Below are 23323 nucleotides of genomic sequence, written 5' to 3' on the forward strand. Positions count from 1 at the left end.
CAGGTTTACTTCTAGAGCATCAACGATAAAAAAAAACAACCTTTTTTTGATGTAAACTCTATAGCTGTTTGTAAAAGCAATTTATAAATTTATACCATGAACATTAAGTACTTACGTTTCAGGCTTCCTGATAAGGGTCTAGGATTTTAAAAAAAAAGCAGAAAGAGGGTATAATTTCTTCTCTTAAAGGAATTTAAAATTTGATAGGGATAAAGAAATACAGAAGATAATTATGATAAATGTGGTTATCGATAGACTTTGAAGATAAAGGATGGCAACTTAATCTTTGGCATTAGGATCTTATGAGCAAGGTTCTTAAAAAATGAGCAAGAATAGAAGGGGCATTTGGCTTGTTCTATACAGGACCAGCAAAAGAACTGAGGTAAAGAGAACATGTAGTAGGGGAGGAGCACCCGTGCAGTCTGTGGTACTGGGCCAACAAGAAAGGACAGGGGACAAGCCTGGACATAGAAGAAGGACCATATCGCACGGCATCTTCTATGACATTTGAGGAAGCATAGGCTTTCCTATGAGGGAGTGGAGTCCACTGAGGGATTTCAGCAGGGAAAATGTCTGGATTTAAGAAAACATGTTGGGTAATCTAGGTGAGAGATGATGAAGACCTGAAGTAGAAGCAGCAATGATTAGGAGGGTCTCAAGGGCCGGGACCTGAGAGTATTTTGAGGACAAAGTTACCTTAATATTGATTTAATGGGAAGAATACAGAAGTCTGAGGAGGGTGTTCAGTAGAATGTGTTCCAGGTAGGAAATGTGTTGGGGGTGGGAAAAAGAAATGGATGAGCTCAGTTTGCAAGCAGACGGCTGGCTTTTTAGATGGAAGCTAAAAGAGCTTTTTAGATAGAACCTTAGAGAGGTAAGGCTGGAAAGAAGGACTTTGGGAAACAATGGGACAGGTGGCACCACCAAAGAGACTACAGAGTGGCAGTTCTTGGTCATGTTGAAACATCAGAATTACCTGGAAAGCTTTTAAGAGAAATAGTGATGATTAAACTACACATCTAAAATCTCTTGAGTTACATGTATCTAGATAGTGCCTTGATTATGTTTATTTAAATTTTTGTTGGTTTTTTGATTTTTTATTATGGTAAAATTTATACATCATAATTTTATGATGTTAATGCTTTTTCCGTGTGTAATTCAGTAACATATATAATTCACTAAATTGTGCAATAGTTGTTGCTATCTATTTCTACAGTTTCATCATCCCAAACAGAAACTCATCCATCAAACAATTAACTCCCCATTCCCTCCCTCCCTGCCCTGGTAATCTCTGTTCTACTTTCTGTCTCTGTGAATCTGTCTATTCTAAATACCTAACATAAGTTGGAAACATAATAAATAGCCATTCGTGTCTGGTTTCTTTCGCTTAGGATTTCATGGTTTGTCCATGTTGTTGCATGAATCAGTGATTCATTCCTTTTTAAGGCTGAATAGCATACTGTTGTGGGTGTCTTCACATTCTATTTATTCATTCATGTGTTGACGGGTATTTGGGTTGTTTTCATCTTTTGGCTATTGTAAATAATGCTGCTTGAATTATAGATGTACATATTGTCTGTCTGTGACCCTGTTTTAATTCTTTTGAGTGCATACCTAGAAGTAGAATTGATGGATCATATAGTAGTGTTGTACTTTTAAAAAGCTCCCCAGATGATTTTTAAATATGCAGCCATGATCAGGAAGCTGAGATATAAAACAAGGGTGCTTCATCTGCAGGGTCTACAAATGGTGTAAATGAGTTAGGGATTTGTTAGGATATTTATACGCCTTATTTTATACCTGTGTGTTTTGGTTTTTTAACTTGGTCATATTCTCAGAGGGGTTTATAAACCCAAAAGCAGTGTTAAGAATCATTGGGGAACCTCATTGTAAAATAGGCAAAGGATTTCAGTAGATACTTCTCCATAGAAGATAATAGACAAATTAGTTCATGAAAAGATGTTTGTTATCATTATTATTAGGGAAATACAAATAAAACTCTTGATAAGGTACCACTTCAAGACCACTGGGATGGCAATGATAAGAAAAGGAAAATAATTAATGTGGGCAAAGATGTAGAGAAATTGGAACCCTTATTAATGGCTGGTGGAAATATAAAATGGTGTAGCTGCTTTGAGAGTCAGTTTGGCAGATCTTCAGGAAGTTCCATAGAGTTCCAATATGATTCCAGTTCCATTCCTTAGTATGTATCCAGGAGAACTGCAAGCATTTATCTGTGTAAAACTTCTACACCAATTCCATAATAGTGAAAAAGTAAAAATAACCCAAATGTCTTTATCAGCTGAGTAATGGATAAACAGAAGTGGTATATCCATACAGTAGAGTATTTGACTAGAGAAGGGAAGAAGTACTGATCCATGCATGCTATCGTACTCCTGATTGGTAATCTTATGCTAATTAAAACAAATTAGGTACAAAAGGTCTCATTATATGATTATACTTATATAAAATGTCAAGATTAGGCCATCCATGGAGATGGAAAGTAGATTGGTGGCTCCCAGGGATTGGGGAGAGGAGGGAATGGGGAGCGATTGCATAATGAGTATGGGGGTTTCCTTTGGGAATGATGAAAATGTCTGGAATTAGGGAGATGATTGCACATCTCTGAGAAGAAATTAAAACACTTTTAAAATACATTAAAAGGAATTTTCTAGCATTAAATTATACTTCAGGGGCTGGGGTTGTAGCTCAGTGGTGGAGCGCTTGCCTTGCATGTGTAAAGCACTGGGTTTGATCCTCAGCACCATATACAAATAAATGAATAAAGGCATTGTGTCCATCTACAACTAAAAGATATTTTTAAATACTTAAATTGACTTATTAAAAATAATTTTAAAAACAAAGTTGACTGACGAGTATTGGGTCAAGGTGAAGCCTGGGTTACTCCACAGAGGAAGAAGATCCCATAAAAGAGATGGGAAAGAGGTTAAATGGTTTAAGAGGAAGACCAGTGGAATACTGTGTCATGGGATAGATTCTGGGAGGAATCATGGGGGGCTTTGCCAGGATGTGATGGTGAATGTTTTAGCACAGTGGAGGGGTTTGGTATCACATACCGTGTGCTTTATTTTCTGAAGGTTTGGGCATTGGTGTGTTATGAGGACTAGAGAGGCAGATTTAATGGAGAAAGGTACTTGTTTTGGATTGTAGAGTAAGGGGAAAGGGATGAGTTTGACTTATGGTATTACCGACCTATACTCTCTGGGTAGGTATGGAAGTGAAGGTAAGATCATATGGTAGCTGGAAAATTCAGACTCCAGGGATCTGTGTACAGGTGGAAATAGGAAGAAATTGAAAACATGGGACTTAGAAGCCACAACTTTTACAGCAGGGTCTCAGAGAAAGTGGAGAGGGGAATAGAAATGGCTTGAAGTGGTTAATGTTTATAGGAAGAAGGGTTACACATCCTCAGAGACACCAGAGCCATGTGGAAGACAGGCAGATTTCTTTCTAGGTAAGAGGAACACAAGTTGAGGGAAATCAGATGGAATAGGCATTTGCTGAAGTTGTATAAACTGGAAATACTTGGTGAGGTATATAGAAGGAATTGACCTGAGAACAAAGCACAGGGTTTGCCAGAAGACTATGAGCCCGGGCGGTTTCAAAAGTCTTGGAATGAGACTGGGGATATGGCTCAAGCAGTAACGCACTCACCTGGTATGCGCAGGGCGCTGGATTGGATCCTCAGCACCACATAAAATAAAAAATATTATTATGTCCACCGAAAACTGAAAAATAAGTATTAAAAAAATTCTTCTCTTCTCTTCTCTTCTCTCTAAAAAAAAAAAAAAGTCTTGGAATGTTTGTGGGACCCTTTGCCCTACAGCTGTGTGATATTCTCCATCAGTGCCCAGCTGCCCTCTTTTAGGAGTGGAGACAGCTTAGGATGAAGTTTTGGAGAATGTATTCCTTGAGAGGTATGAAAGGGAATTGAGAGTCCTGAGGCAAGAAGTGATTCACTAGGAGTGAAGAAAAGGAGATGTGAAAAGGGCAAGATACTAGATTCTTTGTGCACTGAAGGCCAGTTATGTGGAGAAAGACAGTAGGAAAGCCACTCTGCTTAGGAGGTGGAGGGCAAAAAGTGGCATTCAAGTGGGAAAAACCTGGGCAATAATAGGATTCAAGGTGTGATAATAGGCAGCCTGAGTGAAGTGAAGTGGAGGGAAAGTTAATTGGAATAGAGAGATATGGGTAATATTTAGCTCGTCTGCGTGGTCTCCAAAATCACTCACGATGAAGACAAAATTTGGACCAGAGAGGAAGAACTCATCAGATGCTAAAAGCTTTAGTTAAATATAGAGGGTAAATGTTGGTGAATTTCAGAGACAGACAGGGATATATCGGTGTCCTATTGCATGAGTAGAGAAAGGTATTTTCAGAGGAGAGAGATGTTTATATAGGGGCTCTTCTAAATAGAGTGATGCTCTGAGGAAGGAGAGAGTGGCCCGCTGTCTGTATAATGAGAGAAATAGCAGCTTCTGTGGATTTGGACTGTAGAAGAAGTAGTGACCTGTCAGAAGAGCCAAAAAAGATAAATAATCTGTTGACAGCAAGAATGTTATTCCACTAACATATTCCACTCTTCGTTTTCTCTTGCCATACAGCCCTGTAGTTCCAATGTTGCTCTCCCTATCATTGCACTGCAGCTTCAGCTGGTGCCCTGGGGTCCTTCCTGAGGGGATTCTGCGTTAGTGGGGTGGAGTCAGGAAGTGTGAAGTGTATGTGTGTGGGGGGGGGGGTTGTTTTTTGTGATGGAGTCTCAGTGTGTCATCCAGAGTAGCCTTGAGCTCCTGGGTTCAGGTCAACCCCCCAGAGTGCTGGGTCAGCAGGCATAAACCACCAGATTGGCCAGAAATCTGCATTTTTTAAAAAAATATTTTTTTAGTTATACACAGGCACAATATCTTTATTTTGTTTATTTATTTTTATGTGGAGTTGAGGATTGAATCCAGTGCGAGGCAAGCGCGCTCTCGCTGAGCCACAACTCCAGCCCAGAAATCTGCATTTTTTAAAAGCTCTGGTGTTTCATTAGTGGCCAAATTTGGGAACCACCAGTAGACCTCACATTCTGCTTTTAACTCCTTACCAGCATTATATCAAATGCCTAACGGACTTAACTCTATTTATAGTATACCTAGACTCAATATTCTTCAATCAGTAAAAAATGCAGTGCTACAAACATTTCTAAGATGTTCAATTACCAGATCAGTTTAAATTTTAAAACAATGTCATGCCATAATCTTCAAATTAATGAAGCATTTTTATAAAATTAGAGAACCTATTACTATTAATTGTGAGGGAGAACTCCTGCCAAGGGGGTTGTAAATTAATACAACCTTCTTGGAAAATAATTTGACAGTGTATATGGATAGACTTAAATATGGTTACACTCTTTGACCTGGAAGTTACATTTCTAAGACTATTGTAGATAAATAGTCAGAAATGTGGATTGAGTTTTAATAAACAATATTTATTGCAGTATTATTTATAGTAGCAAAAAAGTGGAACAATCTGTTACATATTGAAAATTCTTTAAATATTTTGTGCTATATTCATATGTTGGGATATTATCAAACTATTAAAAAATGTGTTTATAAAGACTTTTTAACACTGTTAACTATAAGTTTAATATTAGCATGTTGTCATAAGAACATCAGTAACTTTATTTTTATTTATTTATTTTTATGTGGTGCTGAGGATCAAGCCCAGTGCCTCATACATGCTAGGCAAGTGTTCTACCACTGAGCCACAACCCCAAACCTATAGACATTTAATGCCATGAAAAAAATGTAGTAGCTAACATTAAGAAAACACAAAAGAACCAGTTATAAAATTATATGTAATTTGTACTTAAATTATACATGCACATACATTTAAAAATATTAAGTGGAAAATTTTTTTAAAAATCATTACCTAATGATTCTCTCTGTAGTAAAAATATGTGCTGTTTTAGTCTTTATAAAGTTTTGTATTTTCTAAACTGTCTACTAGAGGCATGTGTTACTTTTATTAGACAAAAACCTCTAAAAAAAAAAAATTTTGAATTCTTGGCTAGGCCTCGTGGCACATGCCTGCAATCCCAGCAACTCAAAAAACCAAGGCAGGAGGATAGCAAGTTCAAGACCAGCTGCAGCAACTTACAGAGACTGTGTTTCAGGGGGAAAAAAAAAAAAAAAGACTGAGATATACTGGGTTAAATCCCCATTACCACAAAAAGGAAAAAAAAAAAAGAAATTAAATTCATATTCTAATCTCTTTCTCAAAAATAAGAAGGAAGATTCATTTGGGATGAATGTTATTAGAGAGGTGCTTCTTGCTTGGAATTGTGTTCTAGATACATGCAGACTGTCCATTTCCCTGTTGCATAGTTTAGCAAGGTTATCAGCATCAAGCTTTATTGCTTATGGTTTTTGTTGTTATTTTCTGGAGGTTTTGGGTTGTTTATCTTTAATAATAGCTTTTTTGACTTTAAATCCACATAACATAAAATTTAGCCTTACAAAGTATACATTCAGTGGTACTTAGTTTATTCACATTGTACAACCATCATCATTATCTAATTTCAGAACGTTTTCATCAACCCAAAAAGAAACCCTGTACTCATTAGCAGTCACTCTCCATTTCCCCAACCACCCCCTGCTCCGCCCCAGCCCCTGGTAACCACTAATCTACTTTCCATTTCTATGGATTTGCTTATTCTAGACATTTCATATAAATGCAATCATACCATATGTGGCTTTTTGCAACCTCCTATCAGCTGTCCTTTAGCCTCTCCTTCCCACACTGCCAGAAATGTCTTTATGCCACTGCCATGCTATTCTCTCTAACATAACTGTGATTTTACCATCTCTAGCTGAAAACTTTTCATTGTGCTTACAGCTTATTAAACTAACAGAAACTACTACTACTAGTTCTAGCTTTTAAGGTTTTCAAGCTTTGCAAAGTAAGTTCTTAACCAGATAACCTGGTAACTAAATTGAATTGAATGAATAAAAATGCCCACTGCTTTTTCTTTCCTTTTATTCTCCCTCACAGATAAAAATGATAACTACGAGTTAATCCGATATCAGGTCACTGGGGTGGGACAGGAAAATCACTCTCTGAAGTTTGGGGCAGTTGCTCTTCAGCTTCATGGAGTCAGCATTGCAGGGCCAGCTTGACAGGCAGAGGGCCCGGCCCAGCCTAGATCTCTCTCTCTCATTCAGGGAGCTGGTCTAGAGCCAGAAGGCATCAATCACTGACAGCCCCTAGGTGACACTTTGAGAAGCACAATTCTAGGGCTGCTCTGGTTTGGGTAGGGTGCTACAGCACCAACCAAGGCCTGGTGGCAATGTGGGCCAAAGAATTTAGACTCTCCCATCTTCAGGTCCCATGACCATGCTAACCACACACTTATTGTAGCACTTCTAGCCCAGCCTTTCTTTTCTCAAATGCCCACCCCTTGGGGTCCTGAAGTCATCTTGTACATGCTCACCACCACCCCATCTTCACTTCGGAGAATTCTATCTGTTCTCTAGAACCCAGCCCAGGCATTCATAAAACCTTTGCCAAGTCCCCCTGCAACAAGAAGTAATTCTCCCCATTAGCATTTTGTACTTGTCATGTATACTATCTTCCACGTTGGTTAGTTCTCTACTTGTATTCCCTTCCTACATTTTCCATTTCTTGATATTGAGTTCTGTTTCTTACTCAGTGATTGTAGTGCAGTGTCCACGGAGCACAGTAATTTGCCCTTAGCAGTTACTCTATAATTATCAGGACAGTTGAATTGAACATCAGAAGGAAATAAATGAAAATAGATTTTAAGTTAAAAGCCTGCAATTTAAGTTATATTTTAATATCAAAAGGAGACCTGTATGAATTATAAACTTAACCTTCTTAAACTTAATCATCCAAATGTTTTTTTTTTTTTGCCCTAAGTAATAGTCACTGCTCTTGGTTCTGAAATATTAACTTAAAAAGAAAACACCAAACTAAAGAAATTATACATGTGTGCTTATGAACACATCTATAATGAGTCATTAGGCCTCTGAGACCTGGATTAGTTTTCTCTACATCATTTTAATCCAGTTGAAACCAAAGTTTCAGTCACAGCTTAATGAATTCTGATCCCTTTGATTTTGGTACCAGACATAAGGAATATAATACTGTCAACTATCTCTGTGGTGTCAAGCAATTATCTTAATTTATTTGAATTTTCATTGTGTGTTTAATACTTGCAAGATATGGCCAAACAAGATGTAGGCTTTACAAAACAAGTGTTCTTTGTTCTTTTAGTGCAAAAACATTTTAAGATTAATAAATTTTTAAAAACAAAGGTGGAAAGCAACACATTATAAAAGCAGAGAAGTTTGTTTAATCTTTTTAATGCCTATTCTAGACTGCTCTTATTAGCCCATCAATTTATTATTGTAGTATACTTCAAGCTCATTTGGGTTTAAATTTGTACTAACTACCCAAAGGGTAATTAGAAACTATCAATCTTGAGTCTAGTTATAATTTTATTCCACAAAGGGAAAAAAACCCTGCATTTCTAGCTTTTCTTGGCTACTATGTATATTTCACAAAGTTTCCTCAAACTGGAGGGCTCTCTGGCCTCTTACTTTGAAGTTAGAACTGAGCTCTGTTGGAAGTCCTAATGATAGCAATATAATTATGCTTCTGCAGACAACTATTTGTGTTCCAGGTTTGAAACTTAAGCTGAAATACAAGTCTCTCATAAACTTCACATTACGGTTAGTTTTGATGATTACTAAAATCTTACCTTTGAGAAAGAAAAATAAATGTTTAATTTATCGATTCAGCTCACGTTTTCAGATATGAAAGTAATTTAAAATTTCTTTTCAAATAATAAATTCTTTTTTTTAAATTTTTTTAGTTGTTGATGGACCTTTATTTTATTTATTTGTATGTGGTGCTGAGAGTTGAACCCAGTGCATCACACATAGTAGGCAAGCACTCTACCACTGAGCCACAACCCCAGCCCCTCAAATAATTAATTCTTATAGATAACTTTTTAAATTCAAGTAATTCTCAGATTTTTCTGTAGGGTTGTGTTAGTTACAAATAAAAGTGCTTAGTTGATTTGGGATTGGAGATGAACAGGACTCTATTGATCCAGAGCTGCCGTTTAAAATAATAATAATGATAATGATAATTATCATTATTATTATTATTGGTGGTAGTAATGGAGATTGAACCCAGAGGCACTCTATCACTGAGCTAGAGCACAGCCCCAATCCTTTTTAAAATTTTTAGACAGGGCTTCACTAAGGTTGCTGAGGCTGGCCCCAAACTTGACTATCCTCCTGCCTCAGCCTCCTTCCAAGTCGCTGAGATTACAGGCATGCAGCTTGCACCCCACTCTTTTTCTTTTTAATAACAGCCATTACCTCAGAGCAAATACTGCTTAGATTTATCATAAAACTTGACAAAAAATACGTCTAAGAATTTGTGTGGTGAGAAGATGAACCAGAGGTCTTCCCAAACCAGTTTTTCCCTCCATCTTCATTTTCCACTTGTATAGAAGAATGGTAGAGAACAGAGAACATTGAAAGCATATTTAAAAAATAATAGTTCTTGCATGTGTTTTACCCTAGTAAGGAAATGTAATTTATACTACCAAAAGAGCTATAACTATATATTTTCTTTTTTCCTCTAACTTTAAGGCCCTTAATTTAGGTCTTATACTTTTCCCCTGCAACATGCTTAAAAGTTTTGGCTCTAATTTCTTCTCCTGTTAATTAGAGATAAAGAACTCTAAAGAAAATGTGAGAGTTGAGTGAGTGCAATGGAGTAAAGGAAGAAGAACTGAGTCCCATCAATGACTGGGTGGGAGACAGCAGTGTAGGCCAGCGGCCCCTGGCACTGCACTCGGCCCCCTGATGAGGAAGGTGGGTGCTAGGAGGATGCCCTGATTCAGAAGAAGTGTCATTTTAATTGTAATATTCCATGGTGGGCTCAGAACAAGAGCCTGGGAACCATCAGTTATTCATGACAGTAAGTAAGGTATTTTTGTAACTTTTGCTGAAAAGCTCTTGCTCTAAAAGAGTCACATATGGGAGGAAACATGAAAAAGTTCATAAAGTTAAAGAGCATAGGATATAGTAAAGAGTCTCAACTATCAGTTTCTGACTTTCTGTTAAGGAAGAATTTAGGATAAATTTGGAGAAATGTAAATTAAGATATAGTTATAAGTATACAGTTATTATATACTTATGGGGGTTTGGAAATTACTATAGAAATAGCCCTTGATTGACCAAAGGAAATAATTTATACCTCAAATTTTGTTGCTAAATCTCATCAGTAAAATGATCTCTTTTTTTCACTCACTTCGGGCAGTCTTTATGCAACTTAGAGTACAATAAGTTCACCTTTTCAGGGTTCTTCTAGAAAATCTGTATGAAAGCAATATACATACTTATAATTTGCATCTTAAAGAGCTGGTTTTATAAGAATCTCTCTTTGATTTGAGAGGACTTTGTTTTTACCAACAGCACAGCCAGTTTTCTCTCTTTCCTTCCTTTCCTCCTTCTCCCACTCCTGTCTTTCTTTTTTCTTACTGTACACTCATAAAACTCTGATGTATTAATGAAAAGAAATTTGGGAAATAATAAATTTTTAATTACATTCATAGTCCTCATCAAAATAATTTAACTGCTAATACTTTGGTAACTTTTCTTTTTTTTGGTATAATTTTCCTCTCCAACTGTTTTCACCAACAGCTTAGATTATTTCATAAATATCCACATACTATTAAATTCAAATAATATATATTTAATTAAATAAGCCCTTAGTATGTGCCAGACTCCTTTATATTTCCTACTCTCAACAGCCTCTATATCTTATTATTTTTCCAGTTTTACAAATGAAGAAATTGAGATCCGATGAGGTTAGTTAAATAACTTCTTCAGGTCATATAATGAAGTTTTGGTATTCCAGGGATTCCAAACCAAAGTTGATACCAGAGGATGTATTCTTAGCTGTGCCGTTGTACAACTTTTCTTATGTTTTACTTTTTCCCCTCATTTTTTTTTTCTGGTACATATAGTCGTACATACTGATGGGATTATTGTTGCACATTTGTACATGCACATAATATAACAATACTATTTGGTCAATATCACTCTCCCACATTCCCCTTCCTCCCTCCCTGTCTCCTACCCCTTTGTCCCTTTCCTCTACTAGTCTTCCTTTGATTTTGTATTTTCCTTTTTCTTCTTCTTCTACATGCGAGAAGTCATATGTTTTGCTTTATTGGTTACATAATAAATTGTGACTCTTAGTTTTCTTAGAAAGATTGCTCAGTTGTCACCCATCAGAGAGGACTATGTGAAAATTCCCCTTAACTCCTTTTTGTGGATGATGGGGAGGGGGCTTAACGGGGATTGAACCCCAGAGGTGCTTAACCACTGAGTCAGAGTCTTGCTAGGTTGCTTGAGGCTGGCTTTGAATTTGCAGTCCTCCTGTCTCAGTGTTCTGAGCTGCTGGGATTACAGATGTGTGCTACCATGCCCAAGTTCACCCCTTTCTATTTTAAACTTGTCTTAATCCTACCTTATTTATCAAGAAAGAAGCTGTATCTATAGCTTTAATCACTATCTGATATAGTAAATATTGTATTTATTTTATGATCCCTCGACTACCAGCTTTTCACTTGGAACCTAAGAGTCATGGACTTGGTCTGTTTTGTTCATTGCTGTATTTCTTAAATCAAAGAACTGTGCTTGGCACATAATAGATTCCAGTAATATTTGTTGAAGGGCTGATGACCTCTGCCCTCAGTTGAACTCTGTGTGAATTTTGATTTTCTTGATCAGTCTCTGTTGGACTCATAGCATGGAATATCCCCATGATTTGCATTCTCTTCTATAAACCAAGACCTGATGCAGCCATCAGGCTGGTGGGCAACTCCAGTATACCCCATATTTCTGCAGCCAGGTGTGCTACCAAGAGCTAGATTGTATCCAAATCAGTTTATGCCAGTTATACCTGTTATTCTAATTGCATAATTTAATTAAATATTATGTAACCTGTTACATGCATTTGAAAATATACATTGATTTCTATGAAATTGGGTTCAATATGAAATGGACAAAACTTGCTACTAAGTGGATATATGCAGCACATTCATAATAAGCTGAGGAAACAAGAATGGAAACCCAGACTTAAAAGAACTTTTAAGAACATTTATGTGTCTATAAGTCCTAGGTTTATTTTAATAAAAATTGGAAATAATATTGTCTTAATTATGGGACAATATTATGCAAGATAAGCACTGAAATTCCAATGAAGACTAATACCTAAACTTTCATGTTGAGTGTTAAAATGAAATTATTAATTAAAATAGTATATATCATTTTCTATAATTATTCTTCATAACTAAATTTTTAAATCAACCAATTACTCTTTCTGGTTATGTCAAATAAGGATTTTTTTTTTAACTGCTTAGAATGAAACTGAGCATTCTTGGTGTGCCAGAGAAAATTCTTAGCTGGTTTTATTTCATTAACTTCATACTGAATTCAGTAATAACAATATTTCCTTTGTCTTCAGGGAATAATTGCTCATTAGTTGAGGCATGGTTTCCTTTCTGCACTGGAATGTGAGCTTCAGGAGGATAGGGACTTTTGTATGTTGTGTCATGGCTCTGTCCCCAATGTCTACAACAGTACCTGAAGCATTAATTATTTATTGGAGGAATGGACGGGTGATTCTGAAATGTGTATGTCTTTTATAGAAAGAATCATTTTGCATTTTACAATGATATTGGAACATTTTTAGAAAAACAAAAAAAAATCTTTCAAATTATGTAGCCACTATTTACTAAGTTAAAGTAGAATATACTGATTTCTGAGGCAGGGGATGTAACTCAGTGGTAAAGTACTTCCTTAGCCTGCACAAGGCTCTGGGTTCAATCCCCAGGACCATAGGGAAAAAATATAAATATACTGATTTAGGTAATTAAACTCAAGTTTATAAATTTCTCTCTCAGTGAAAGTATTAAGAGTACTGAATAGGAACCTTCAGTACCCACATTACAGTGGTTAAGAATTGAGGAACTGTTTGGATTTGCTTATAAAAGCAAACTAAAACTTCCATGTGGCCTTGGTCAAATTAAATTCTCTCTTCTGTACCTCAATTTCTTCATCTGTAAAATAGTTCTAATCATGTTATTATAAGTTTATATATGCAAAATATGTAGGGTATGCCTGACAACATACTAAGCACTCAGCAAGTGATAGTTTTTTTTAATTAAACCTGAATTTGAATCCTGACCTATTATTTATTTTCTGTGACTTAGGTAAATTCTATGGAAACAGGTCAGAGAGGTTAAATGATGTGTAAGATAGATAGATAGACATAGATACGTGTCTCTATGTATACACACACGTACCTTAATATATCTTCAAGATGGGGTTTTATGCAGGAGATATGTACAGAGTGCCTAACTCATAAGTTTTCAGTACATGTTAGCCAGAAAAACAACAAAAGAAAACATATCGGAGAGGACTCATTTATCTGTTCAGGAATTTTTCATCTCAAAGAAATTTAAGATGGGTTTCAGAATAAAGAAAGATAATTACAGGCTGAGGGTATATCTCTGTGGTAGAATGCTTGTTCAGCATAGAAAAGTCCTAGAATTCCAGCACCACCACCACCAAAAAAGAAAAGAAAGGAAAAAAAGACCAGAAAAAAAAATAATTTTAATCTGAATAAGTTATGAAAATCAAACACAAATACTACATTATTTTCTTGTTTGCCTGCTTCCCAGAATGCTTAAGCCTTCAGTGAAAACTGGTTTTCAGAATACTAAATAGAGACTAAGTATACCCTGCTGGAAAGGGAAGGAAAACGTTACATTATGGGAGGAATGCAACTTCTTTCTGTGATGTTTTCTCATCTGAGGCCTTATTAAAACCTAGTTCTGCTATTCCTGGCCATATTAGCACCAGCTGACATCCTTGAATATATAAGCAGCCCAGAGGCTGGCTATGTTAAGGAACTTAGTCTATGAGAATTCAGAAAGTAGAAACCATCTCAGGCCACTGATGTCAGACTAGACATTTTCCCCGTTGGTAAAGGGTATAGAACAGCTCTCTGCTACTCTACACTGAATTTTTCTGACAAGTCTTTAAGAGAGTTTTTCCTCCTCCTTTAAGAGAAATGTAGATGATGAAAATGTTACAGCAAAATATTTGTGTCACCAGTGAACATGAAGTTAGCCATTTATTTGATTATTGCAGCATGTGTTAAAGAGCTGCTGCTGCCCATTTACAGCCTAATGTGTTTATTACAGTCTTCCCAATGGCATCTTGAAGTGTCTTTCAGCTAAAAAATTCATGAGTATTATTGGCTTTCAGTCAGAAAATGGAATTTGTCTTCTAGTTACTGTCTAATATACCACTTTGAGGCCATTATACAAAAGTAAATCTAAGAGCAGAGCATATTGAGAAGAAAGGAATTTTTAGCTTAAACATTTGTTTATACACTGTTATTACTGTTCTGTGGACTAGGATACAGCATGCAGAAGGTAGGTGCTAAAGCCATTTTACTTGGAGAGTAGCTGTAGTTGCAGGATATATTGTTTTCTTTAATCCTGTACCCTACTGTAAACTGCTAGTATTTTACTATTGAAAATCATGTCCTAATGAGAGGAGTTTGTGTCTGGCATTTATTGCAGTTATTTCAAAAGTCAAATGTACAGTATATTGCAGTAAACTAGAAAGTTGTATTGAACTTTTGTTTCCAAATAAGATGTCTTTTATTCTGGATTTATTTGCAGTGAGTCTTTAGCTTTGCATGCTGACTGTTGTCAGTGTATGAATTAGTGTGAAGTTTTATGAGTAAAACTGTAGGTACAGACTGTAGTTTGCCTATAATACAGACTGTATGATGTGAGATAAATTAAAATTCTATAATGTGAAAACCAAGAAGTGCCATAGTGTTATATAAAGAAAATTAAAAGTGTTCTTATGATCTAGTAAAAAGAGTAATAATGCTTTGGGGAAAATATTATACCATTTTGCCAACTAAAATATCTTGAAATGTTATGTAGTACCCTCTGTCACTGTGTTCAATGTATTACTTGTTTGCCAGCAGGAAGAAAAAGTTGGATTTTTTTTTCCATGTGCTCTCATTCCTCTGTTTAGTAAATCTACATAGTTCTACTTATTTTATTTGCACATATGATGCTTCTTTCTTTGTATGCCTCAAAAATATATCCTTGCATAGTCTGCATAGAGTATTTATTTAACTGTTGCCAAAACTTGGGTCTTGCCAAAATAATGTTTGCTTTGGGTAATTTTAGCCAATTAACACTATTTGGAAGGAGGTGTTTCCTCTCCTCCATCAATTGGTCATCTCCTCCATCAATTGGTCATCTGACCAGCTCCCAAGGTTTGGCCCACTGTTTTCTACTTTTCTCAGGAATCCACAGCTGAAAAGCACATTCTGTTTATTGAAGCATTAGATACAATGTTTCTTTAGACTTATCAGAGACTGGCCCAGAAATTTGTTTTTGTATAATAAAGGGATCCCCCCAGAACACAGTATACTTTGAGGGAAAAACTGGAGTTTAGAATGAGCTAATGTTTTCATTCTTTGGTAAATCAGTACAGAATGTACCTTTAGCTTTAAGGAGGGCATCTGAGCAATTATAGCTCTCTGGAAGATTATCCTTTTATAGTTTAGTAGAACAGAAATGGAGAAGAATTTAAGTGGTGATTTATGTATATTTTTATATTGCTTGAGCATTTCTTGGTCTTAAAAGTTTGTGTAGAATCAGTTGACACATTACATGATGATTTCATATATCTTTCGGAAAGAGAATTCAGAAAAAAGGAGGAGGAGGATTAGGAATGTAGTTCAGTGGGCGAGCGCTTGTCTAGGCTGTGGGAGACCTTTGGTTCCATTCCCAGCGTGGGCACATGCACACACCCACAACCTGGAAGGCCTTGGAAGCTGTAGGGGCTTTCTGCTCTCCTCAAGAGCTAGACTAGATGATTTAACAGGTAGGTACTCCTCATGGAGGTGTTAATAAGAGAAGTTGTTTAAGCAGCTCTTTGTGTTTTGTTTCCATATAAATTTCATTGTATCTATCATCTCAAAGTAAGGACTCTGAGAGAGTACCTGACTTTTTGCAGATACTTCTTAGAACTAGCAACAGATCTGATGTTCAATCACTTTATTATGTGTGGATTTCAGCAACTGTATGATCCTTTAAGTGAATTTGTGCAGCATATAATAAATCTGACAGTTTTACAGATGTTGTTTGGAAGATGGCCTACACTGATAAAAGATAAAATACACATTATCGTTTACATGAATTCTGGATGATTAACTAGCTTTAATGGTTGTGAAGCTGTTTAGCAAGCAGTAGCTGTGTTACCTTATAAGTTATATGGATGAGTTCTATGAAAGAAGAATGTACTTTCAAACCACATTAGGATTTGACTTTTTTTTTTTTTGCTCTCTGTCCTTAGCTAAGAATTTGAGTGGCGTTGTTCACCCCTTCCAGAATATTGTTACTTTTTAAAAAATAAAACTTGGTGAATCTTGTGGCTGTAGCACTTTCCTCTATAATCTAGTTCCTACAAGTTGATATCAAAGGATAAGAAGGAGGATGTACTGTCACAGTAAAGTTTCAGTAGGGATATTGTGTGGTTATAGATAACAAGCATGGACAAAGAGAAACTTCTTTTCCAGTTTTGTCCTTCACAACTCCCAACATCTGGTAGAAACTGGTTTGCTTTCAATGACTGTAATTATCATCAGCCCAAGAGTTAACTGGTATCATTTTCAGTTTTTGATTTACATTGAACAGTTTGAGAACTGAGAGTGACATGTTCAAGAATTTTAATTTCATGTGAATATTGAAAACATACAGAACCCTTAAGGAACTGTTCATTTAGGGCTGGCTACAAAATAAAATTTTAAACCTTAAGTGCTGCACTGCAGTATTTTCCATCTTCTACTTTTTCATTGACAATTAATTTTTAACTTTGATTTACAAAACATGCATTAATACTCTTCTCTCCATTTAGATTATTTAACTTTTGATATTTTTCTGTGAGTAAGTCTAAAAGGAAATCACTTTTCTATCTGACCTCTGTCTGTCTACCTGTGTTGCTGCTGCCTTACCCAGTATTTTGAGTTGTGGGGAAAAAAATGAACTCACCAGCCCTCGCCACATACTACAAGTGAAATGCTGACACTCACTGCCAGCCAAGCCTCACACAGGGTGTTAAAAATATCAGATAGTCATCTGAATGAGAGCGCCACAGTTCTTCTCCTAGAGCACCTCATTAATGAGGCTCACTGTTATTTATTTGGTTCACTCACTGAAGAGCAAGTCATAAATCCACGTGTCTGCTCCAGGACAGCAGCTACCACTGGCTGCCTGTCACCCTCTTACCACCTTCCTCCCTTCCATGCCCCTACCTTAAATTCTCTCCCTTCCTCCTTCCCCCACCCCCTTCTTTCTTTCCTCTTCTTTTTTTTCTTTTTTCTTTTTTTTCCCTCCTCTTCTCTCAGCTCTGTCTTCTTTTTGTTTTCCCTAGGTGACTGGCAGGGATTCAGATGGGCCATCCCTGTGATGTTGGCAAGTCCTCAACCTGATGGGGCCCTGCAGGGGACTCTCCTTTCCTTGACTTGGCCAAGTCCTCTGGGCCTTGCCCTCTCCCACCCACCTTTTTTCCCTTTAGTGGTATTAGGGTTGTTTGGAAATATCTACTGAGGACATACAGCCCAGAGAAAATGTGCAGAAAAGAGGACATATGGGGCAGACACAGAAAAATTAAAAAGCCATCATGTTCATAAAGCAGAAGCCTTGAAGATTTTGAGGAAATGTGTTTAAGGTACCATCACATAATGAAAAGAGAAACTTGGCTTAAGTAACTTACTTCAAGAGTAAATTAGTGATGTTTTAAAACTCCAGAGTGAGTGGTTATAAACTAACTTTGGGAAGGAACAAGCCAAACAAAGATGGTGTGCTGAAATGGCTCTACTAAGACTGGAGAACCCTCACTTCTGCTGCTCTCCTCATCTCTAGACCCTGTGCTGAATGCGTCAGTGCTGTCTCCTCATGCATTGTCACCATTATTAACATATTGTGGGGAAATTTTAAGTACGTGATGCTGATACTAATGTTCAACCCCTAAACTGAGTACAAATAACTAAGTAAAATAGTCACTTATTTTAATTGTCCATTGAAAAGCTTTCTGATCTTTCTGGTAGTACTGTACTTTTCTAATATACCTGATGATACTCTGGGGGGAAAAATAGCTATTTTCATCAGTAAAAATTTTTACTTATACCTACTATAGGGGACATTATGCTAAATATTAAAGATTATATTTTAATGTCATATAGAAAGCTGCTTCCAGGGTGAAATTTACCTAGGTTATTTGTTGAAAGCTTACTTAGGTTGGGTATGTAATGTTTTTTCCCATATGCTCATGAGTGAAACTATGGGAACTGTGTTTCAGAAAGTAGTACTGAAAAATGGAATGTTTATAGGGTATCATCTGAGAAGGGCTCTGATATTCATTCAGGTTTTTTCTTTTCTGTACCTGCAAACCTCCTGCAGTGGCCTGGCTCCAACCCACCTATTTAGAATCATATGCTGTCCTCAGGCTAGGCTCCTTACTTCCTCTTTAACAGCCAGTTCAGCTCTCTTTTCTCAGATCTCACAGAAAAGAGGAGTGCAAGTCAAATGTATAATATATATTTGTCCTTATTGAAGTGTTTCCTATATACAAATTTATCTCTCCTGTCTGCCTGTCTTCTTGAGAGCCACATTACTGTTTATGTTTCTTATGGCACTGAATCTCATTTACAGTGGCAAAGTAGTCTTTGTTGAATGAATGAATGATGTTTAGATAAAAGGAACAGAGTCAAGCGCAGAAGCCTATACAAGGCAGAATTTGTTTCTTCCCTGACCTGGCCTGTGCCTCTGTGATAGATGAAGAACAGCTGATTCCATAAGGGGGCTCTTTGCTGTAACATTAGTTAAGAGTAGGAGTTCTATAAGCCTGTATATAACTCCCAGTTTTGACATTTACTAATCCACCTGGTAGCCTGTGCTGTAGATGCTAATGACTATCTCCATTTCACAGACGAGGTCGTTCAGCATGAAGGGTGAAGTAACTTGTCAAGGTCATACAGCTGACCAAGTGGTGAAGCTCAGACATGGATACTGGCCCTTGGCCTCTCTGCAATACTACCTCTCATAATCTGTCTTTGAATCTGTAATTTGCTGGGTTACATAGTAAATATTAAATTAATAGTAACTAAATACAGATTATACTTATTATCAGGCCAAAAATGTGAGCACAAAACAGGACCTTGGGACTTGGTTACATTACTCCCTCCAGCAGGAAGCTCAGGCTTAGCTTTCAAATTGTATCCTCCATGTGACCTCCTGAATTGTGTGATTGGCTCAACCTTCCTCAGCTGATAGGCTGTTTCTTCATTCTACTTACACATGACTCTTTTAAATAAAACTATTGGCTCTACTGTCCTCTTGGATCAGAACAGTGGCCAGAAGAAACAGTTGCAGTGAGACTGGACAACTCAGACTCCACAGAAGGAAGCAGTTGAGCAATTTAATTGGTACGTGGTGGTGATACCATGATGGATGTCAGATACTGCTTTCCTTAGCCTGCCTTGCTCTTTGTCCTTGCTCTTGATGGGCCCATTGCTCTCTGGTGTCTCCCTTAAGTTCTTGGTTTTCCACTGACTTGGCTTTCTCTCCAACTTTTTCTGACCTAGAAAGGAAGAAAAGCTACTATAAAAACTAAAGGAGAACAAAGATTATTTAGAAGCCTGGGGACAGAGGAAGGAGAAATAGTATCAAATGGGATTTCTAGGAAAGATTTTTTTAAATGGTGACTAGTATTTTGGGGCTGCATTTGTTTTTTTTTCCTTTCCAAACAATTATTAAGCACCTTGAGGTCTTTTTTGCTGTATTCATACTTTATTAGTCTCTCTGGCTTTTTTGGTTCTTCATCTTCATGTCACTCCCTCGTTCTTATGTGCTCCCAGTAGTATTTTGGTTCTGTTAGCAATGACCATTGTGAGCACAATTATTCTCTTATTATGAAAAAAGTTCCACATGCTCCCTCAGAGGCAGTAGTTCCCCTGATTTTGGAGTGCCTGAAGACCTTAGGTGATAGCAGCTAGAACCAGCTGAGGAGAGGAAAGTCTTCAGCAGCAGGATGTGAGAGAGGAAGCCACCCAGCAGTGTGCAGGGAGGGAGGCCAGCTGCCCTGGAGAGAGGACACCAACAGAGGAGCAGTGATGCTGTGGCAGCAGGAGAAACCTGCACATCAGCTTCTTAGGGAGGCAGGAAGAGCCTCCATTTGAGGGGTAGGAACTCAGGGCCACCACAAGGGTGTCAGATCTACCTGGCTAAACTTGGAATCCTTTAATCAAGTGTTGTAGCACTGCTGCGTCCTCGGGCTGTCTGTCATGGGTGAGCTATTGCAGCATAGACTTCACATTGGCTAACCCAAAACAGAGACTGGGAGGAGCCCCTTACTTACAACACCTGTCATTTCCACATGGTGCAAGAGAGCCCCTGAAACTCTCTCAGTGGCCCAGTCCCAGAGCTAGCAGGTTGTAGCTCATGGTGCTGTTGAAATCCAACTCCTGTTTGAAGAGTTTGGACCCAAGGAGGTAGGCTGGTTTGTTTCTTAAATGTTTAAATATTAATCCTTCCATTTGCTTTAAGCAAGGTTAAAAAAAATATATCAGACATTTCATTAGAAAAAACATGCACGTATATCAAAACAATGTGTTGATCAGTGTTGTCAAATTTCTTATTAAAGTCAGAGTTCTTTAACTGTTGGCAAAATCATCAGGTACTTTATCATCAACTCTTTATCTGTCTTTTTAATTTTAGTTGCTGATATGTGTTCAAGATGAGTGGGATGGGAGAAAATACCTCTGACCCATCCAGGGCAGAGACAAGAAAGCGCAAGGAATGTCCTGACCAGCTTGGACCCAGGTTAGATTCTTGCTGGGGGGGTTTGGGGCGGGGGTGGGATGGTGAGGGATTGGTATTTTATGTTACAGCTTTGCATTTTTCTTTGTTATTTTAGTATCAATTTTAGACCAAATTCAAATATAGTATTTAATTTTCTTCCTTAACAGTTAAACTTTTAAATGTTTTAGCTTTTATTTTGAATATGCTAATCAGTTAAAGATTTTATTCTTTATAAGAAAAAGGAAAGCTATATACTTCTGATGTCCCCTGTGTATTTGACTCTAAATAACCAGTTCATTCTATAATCTTGAGTTTTTCATATTTTCTTTTCTGCTAGATCATAGAATATTGTAACCAGTAGATCCTGTAGTAAAAAGGTTTATTCTTCATGTTATACTGGGTTCTTATTTGTTTGCTGAAATCCATTTTCTTTTGAGTTAAAAATAAAGATTGTGGACCTTCAGTGAAAAACAAAACAACTAAATAACTTAAAGCAAGTTTTATTTTATATATTTTGGTTGGAAGTATATATTGTTAGAACCTCCATGTAGGGTAATTTGGCAGTATTGAAATTATAAATGCATATCCTCTTTGAACTAGCAGTTCCACTTCTAGGAATTGTTCTAGGATGTGCTTTCACATATCCAAGTGTACATTTGTGGTTACTCATAACAACATTGTTTATAATTATAAAAGATTAGGCAAAAACTGAATGGAGAGAACTTTAAACAGCTGTGGTACATCTGTAACCTGGAACACAATACAGTGATGATGAAGAATGAGAACATTCTATGGGTTAATACAAAAACGATCTCTTAAGAATATTGTGACATAGAAATAACAGGTTTAGAAAGTGTTGATGGAGCATACCACCATATGTACAAAAAAGGAATAAAAAGCATCTATTATTTATCTTGTTGTAGGATAATCAGGCAATATAGTTATTATCCATTTTGGTGGATGAGAACTTGAAAAAGAGGGAAGAAAGGTAGAAGAGAGACTTTTTAGTCCAATAAAATATTAAAAGTTAAATGAAAAAAACAGCCTTTTCAGGGCTGGGGATGTGGCTCAAATGGTAGCGTGCTCACCTGGCTTGCGTGCAGCCCAGGTTCAATCCTCAGCACCACATACAAACAAAGATGTTGTGTCCGCCGAAAACTAAAAATTAATATATAAAAAAAAATTCTCTCTTAGAAAAGGCCGTTTTCTTTCTTTCTTTTTTTTTATCTAAGAGCCAGTTTAATATATATATATATATATATATATATATATATATATATAGAGAGAGAGAGAGAGAGAGAGAGAGAGAGAGAGAGAAAATGAGAGAATCAGATAGACAGTAGGGAAGAGGGCTAGGAAAAGTCATCAAGAAGGAAACAAGAGGAGTGTTTTATATTCCCTTCTCTCCCACTCTGGTTGCCAAACAAAACAAGCCTATCTCCACATCCCAGCCCAGGCTGCTGGGTGCTGCCTGTAGATTTTCTAGTGCTTCCTGGTAAACCACAACTTTCTGGCTGTCAGACTGCATTTAATACGCAGGAATCCTACCTAGGGAGGCAGTTTGATAAATGGAAATTGTTCCTGGTAACAGGCTGTTGCCTACCCGATGCCATGCTGAGCTGGTGCTATGGTTGGGTATACTTGTCTCTGAGCCTCTGCCCGGTGCGCTCTCAGGGCTCTTTGTAATCCAGTTTCCCTTTCTCACCTATTCGTCATTTATTTATTATCCTGTGCAATGTGGGGGTAGTATGGGTGAATTGGGGGGTACCAGAGGAAGGCAGAGGGGCCAAAATGGGAACTAGGCTCTTCTAAGCCTTCAGCCACCCCATCTTTCACTGCACTTAATAAAATGGTGTAAAATTGAGACTTGGGGGGAAAAATCATCTTTTCAGGTAACTTAACTTGGTGATCCAGATAAATCATATAGCTGCTACAAAATGAAGAAATTATGTTAAATCTTAGGTGTATTGTTTAATAAAAATAAAACTGTTGGAGACAAATACATGGACATATTTTACAAATATTTAAAGTTAGTGTAATATGTAAAAATACAGAAATCTGCTATATATTAAACACCTGGCTTCTCTTCCTTATTGTATTGTTTTGAATGCATTTATTGCACCTCCCATGACACTTAAGAAAATAATTATACATTGTTATTATCAAAAGAAACATTTGAGTTGGCAGTTTTGTCAGATTCAAATAGAAGATTTTGTCCCTTCCATTAACTTTTTAAAACTTTAGCTGAACTCAGACGGGTTGTTTGTATTTTGCATGTCATTCAGCTTGGACAGTTAACAAATATCCTAGGTC

At 37.0% G+C, this 23323-nt stretch overlaps 1 protein-coding gene across 15 annotated transcripts in view; it reads left to right on the forward strand.

The window, feature by feature from the left end:
* Ncoa2 (nuclear receptor coactivator 2) overlaps positions 1 to 23323 on the forward strand; it is a 259997-nt gene that overhangs the window by 146139 nt on the left and 90535 nt on the right. For 13 of the 15 annotated variants that reach the window (XM_078017044.1, XM_078017042.1, XM_078017041.1 and 10 more), the window contains one exon: positions 20927 to 21031. In XM_078017044.1, the coding sequence (XP_077873170.1) occupies positions 20946 to 21031 (86 nt within the window). In that variant the 5' untranslated portion in view covers positions 20927 to 20945. Of the gene's footprint in view, positions 1 to 17582; positions 17880 to 19610; positions 19636 to 20926; positions 21032 to 23323 lie in introns of those variants that run through there. The other 2 variants (XM_078017045.1, XM_078017047.1) reach the window with 2 other exon arrangements.

This window comes from Ictidomys tridecemlineatus, chromosome 7 (genome assembly GCF_052094955.1).
Source record: "Ictidomys tridecemlineatus isolate mIctTri1 chromosome 7, mIctTri1.hap1, whole genome shotgun sequence".
Lineage (NCBI taxonomy): Eukaryota > Metazoa > Chordata > Mammalia > Rodentia > Sciuridae > Ictidomys > Ictidomys tridecemlineatus.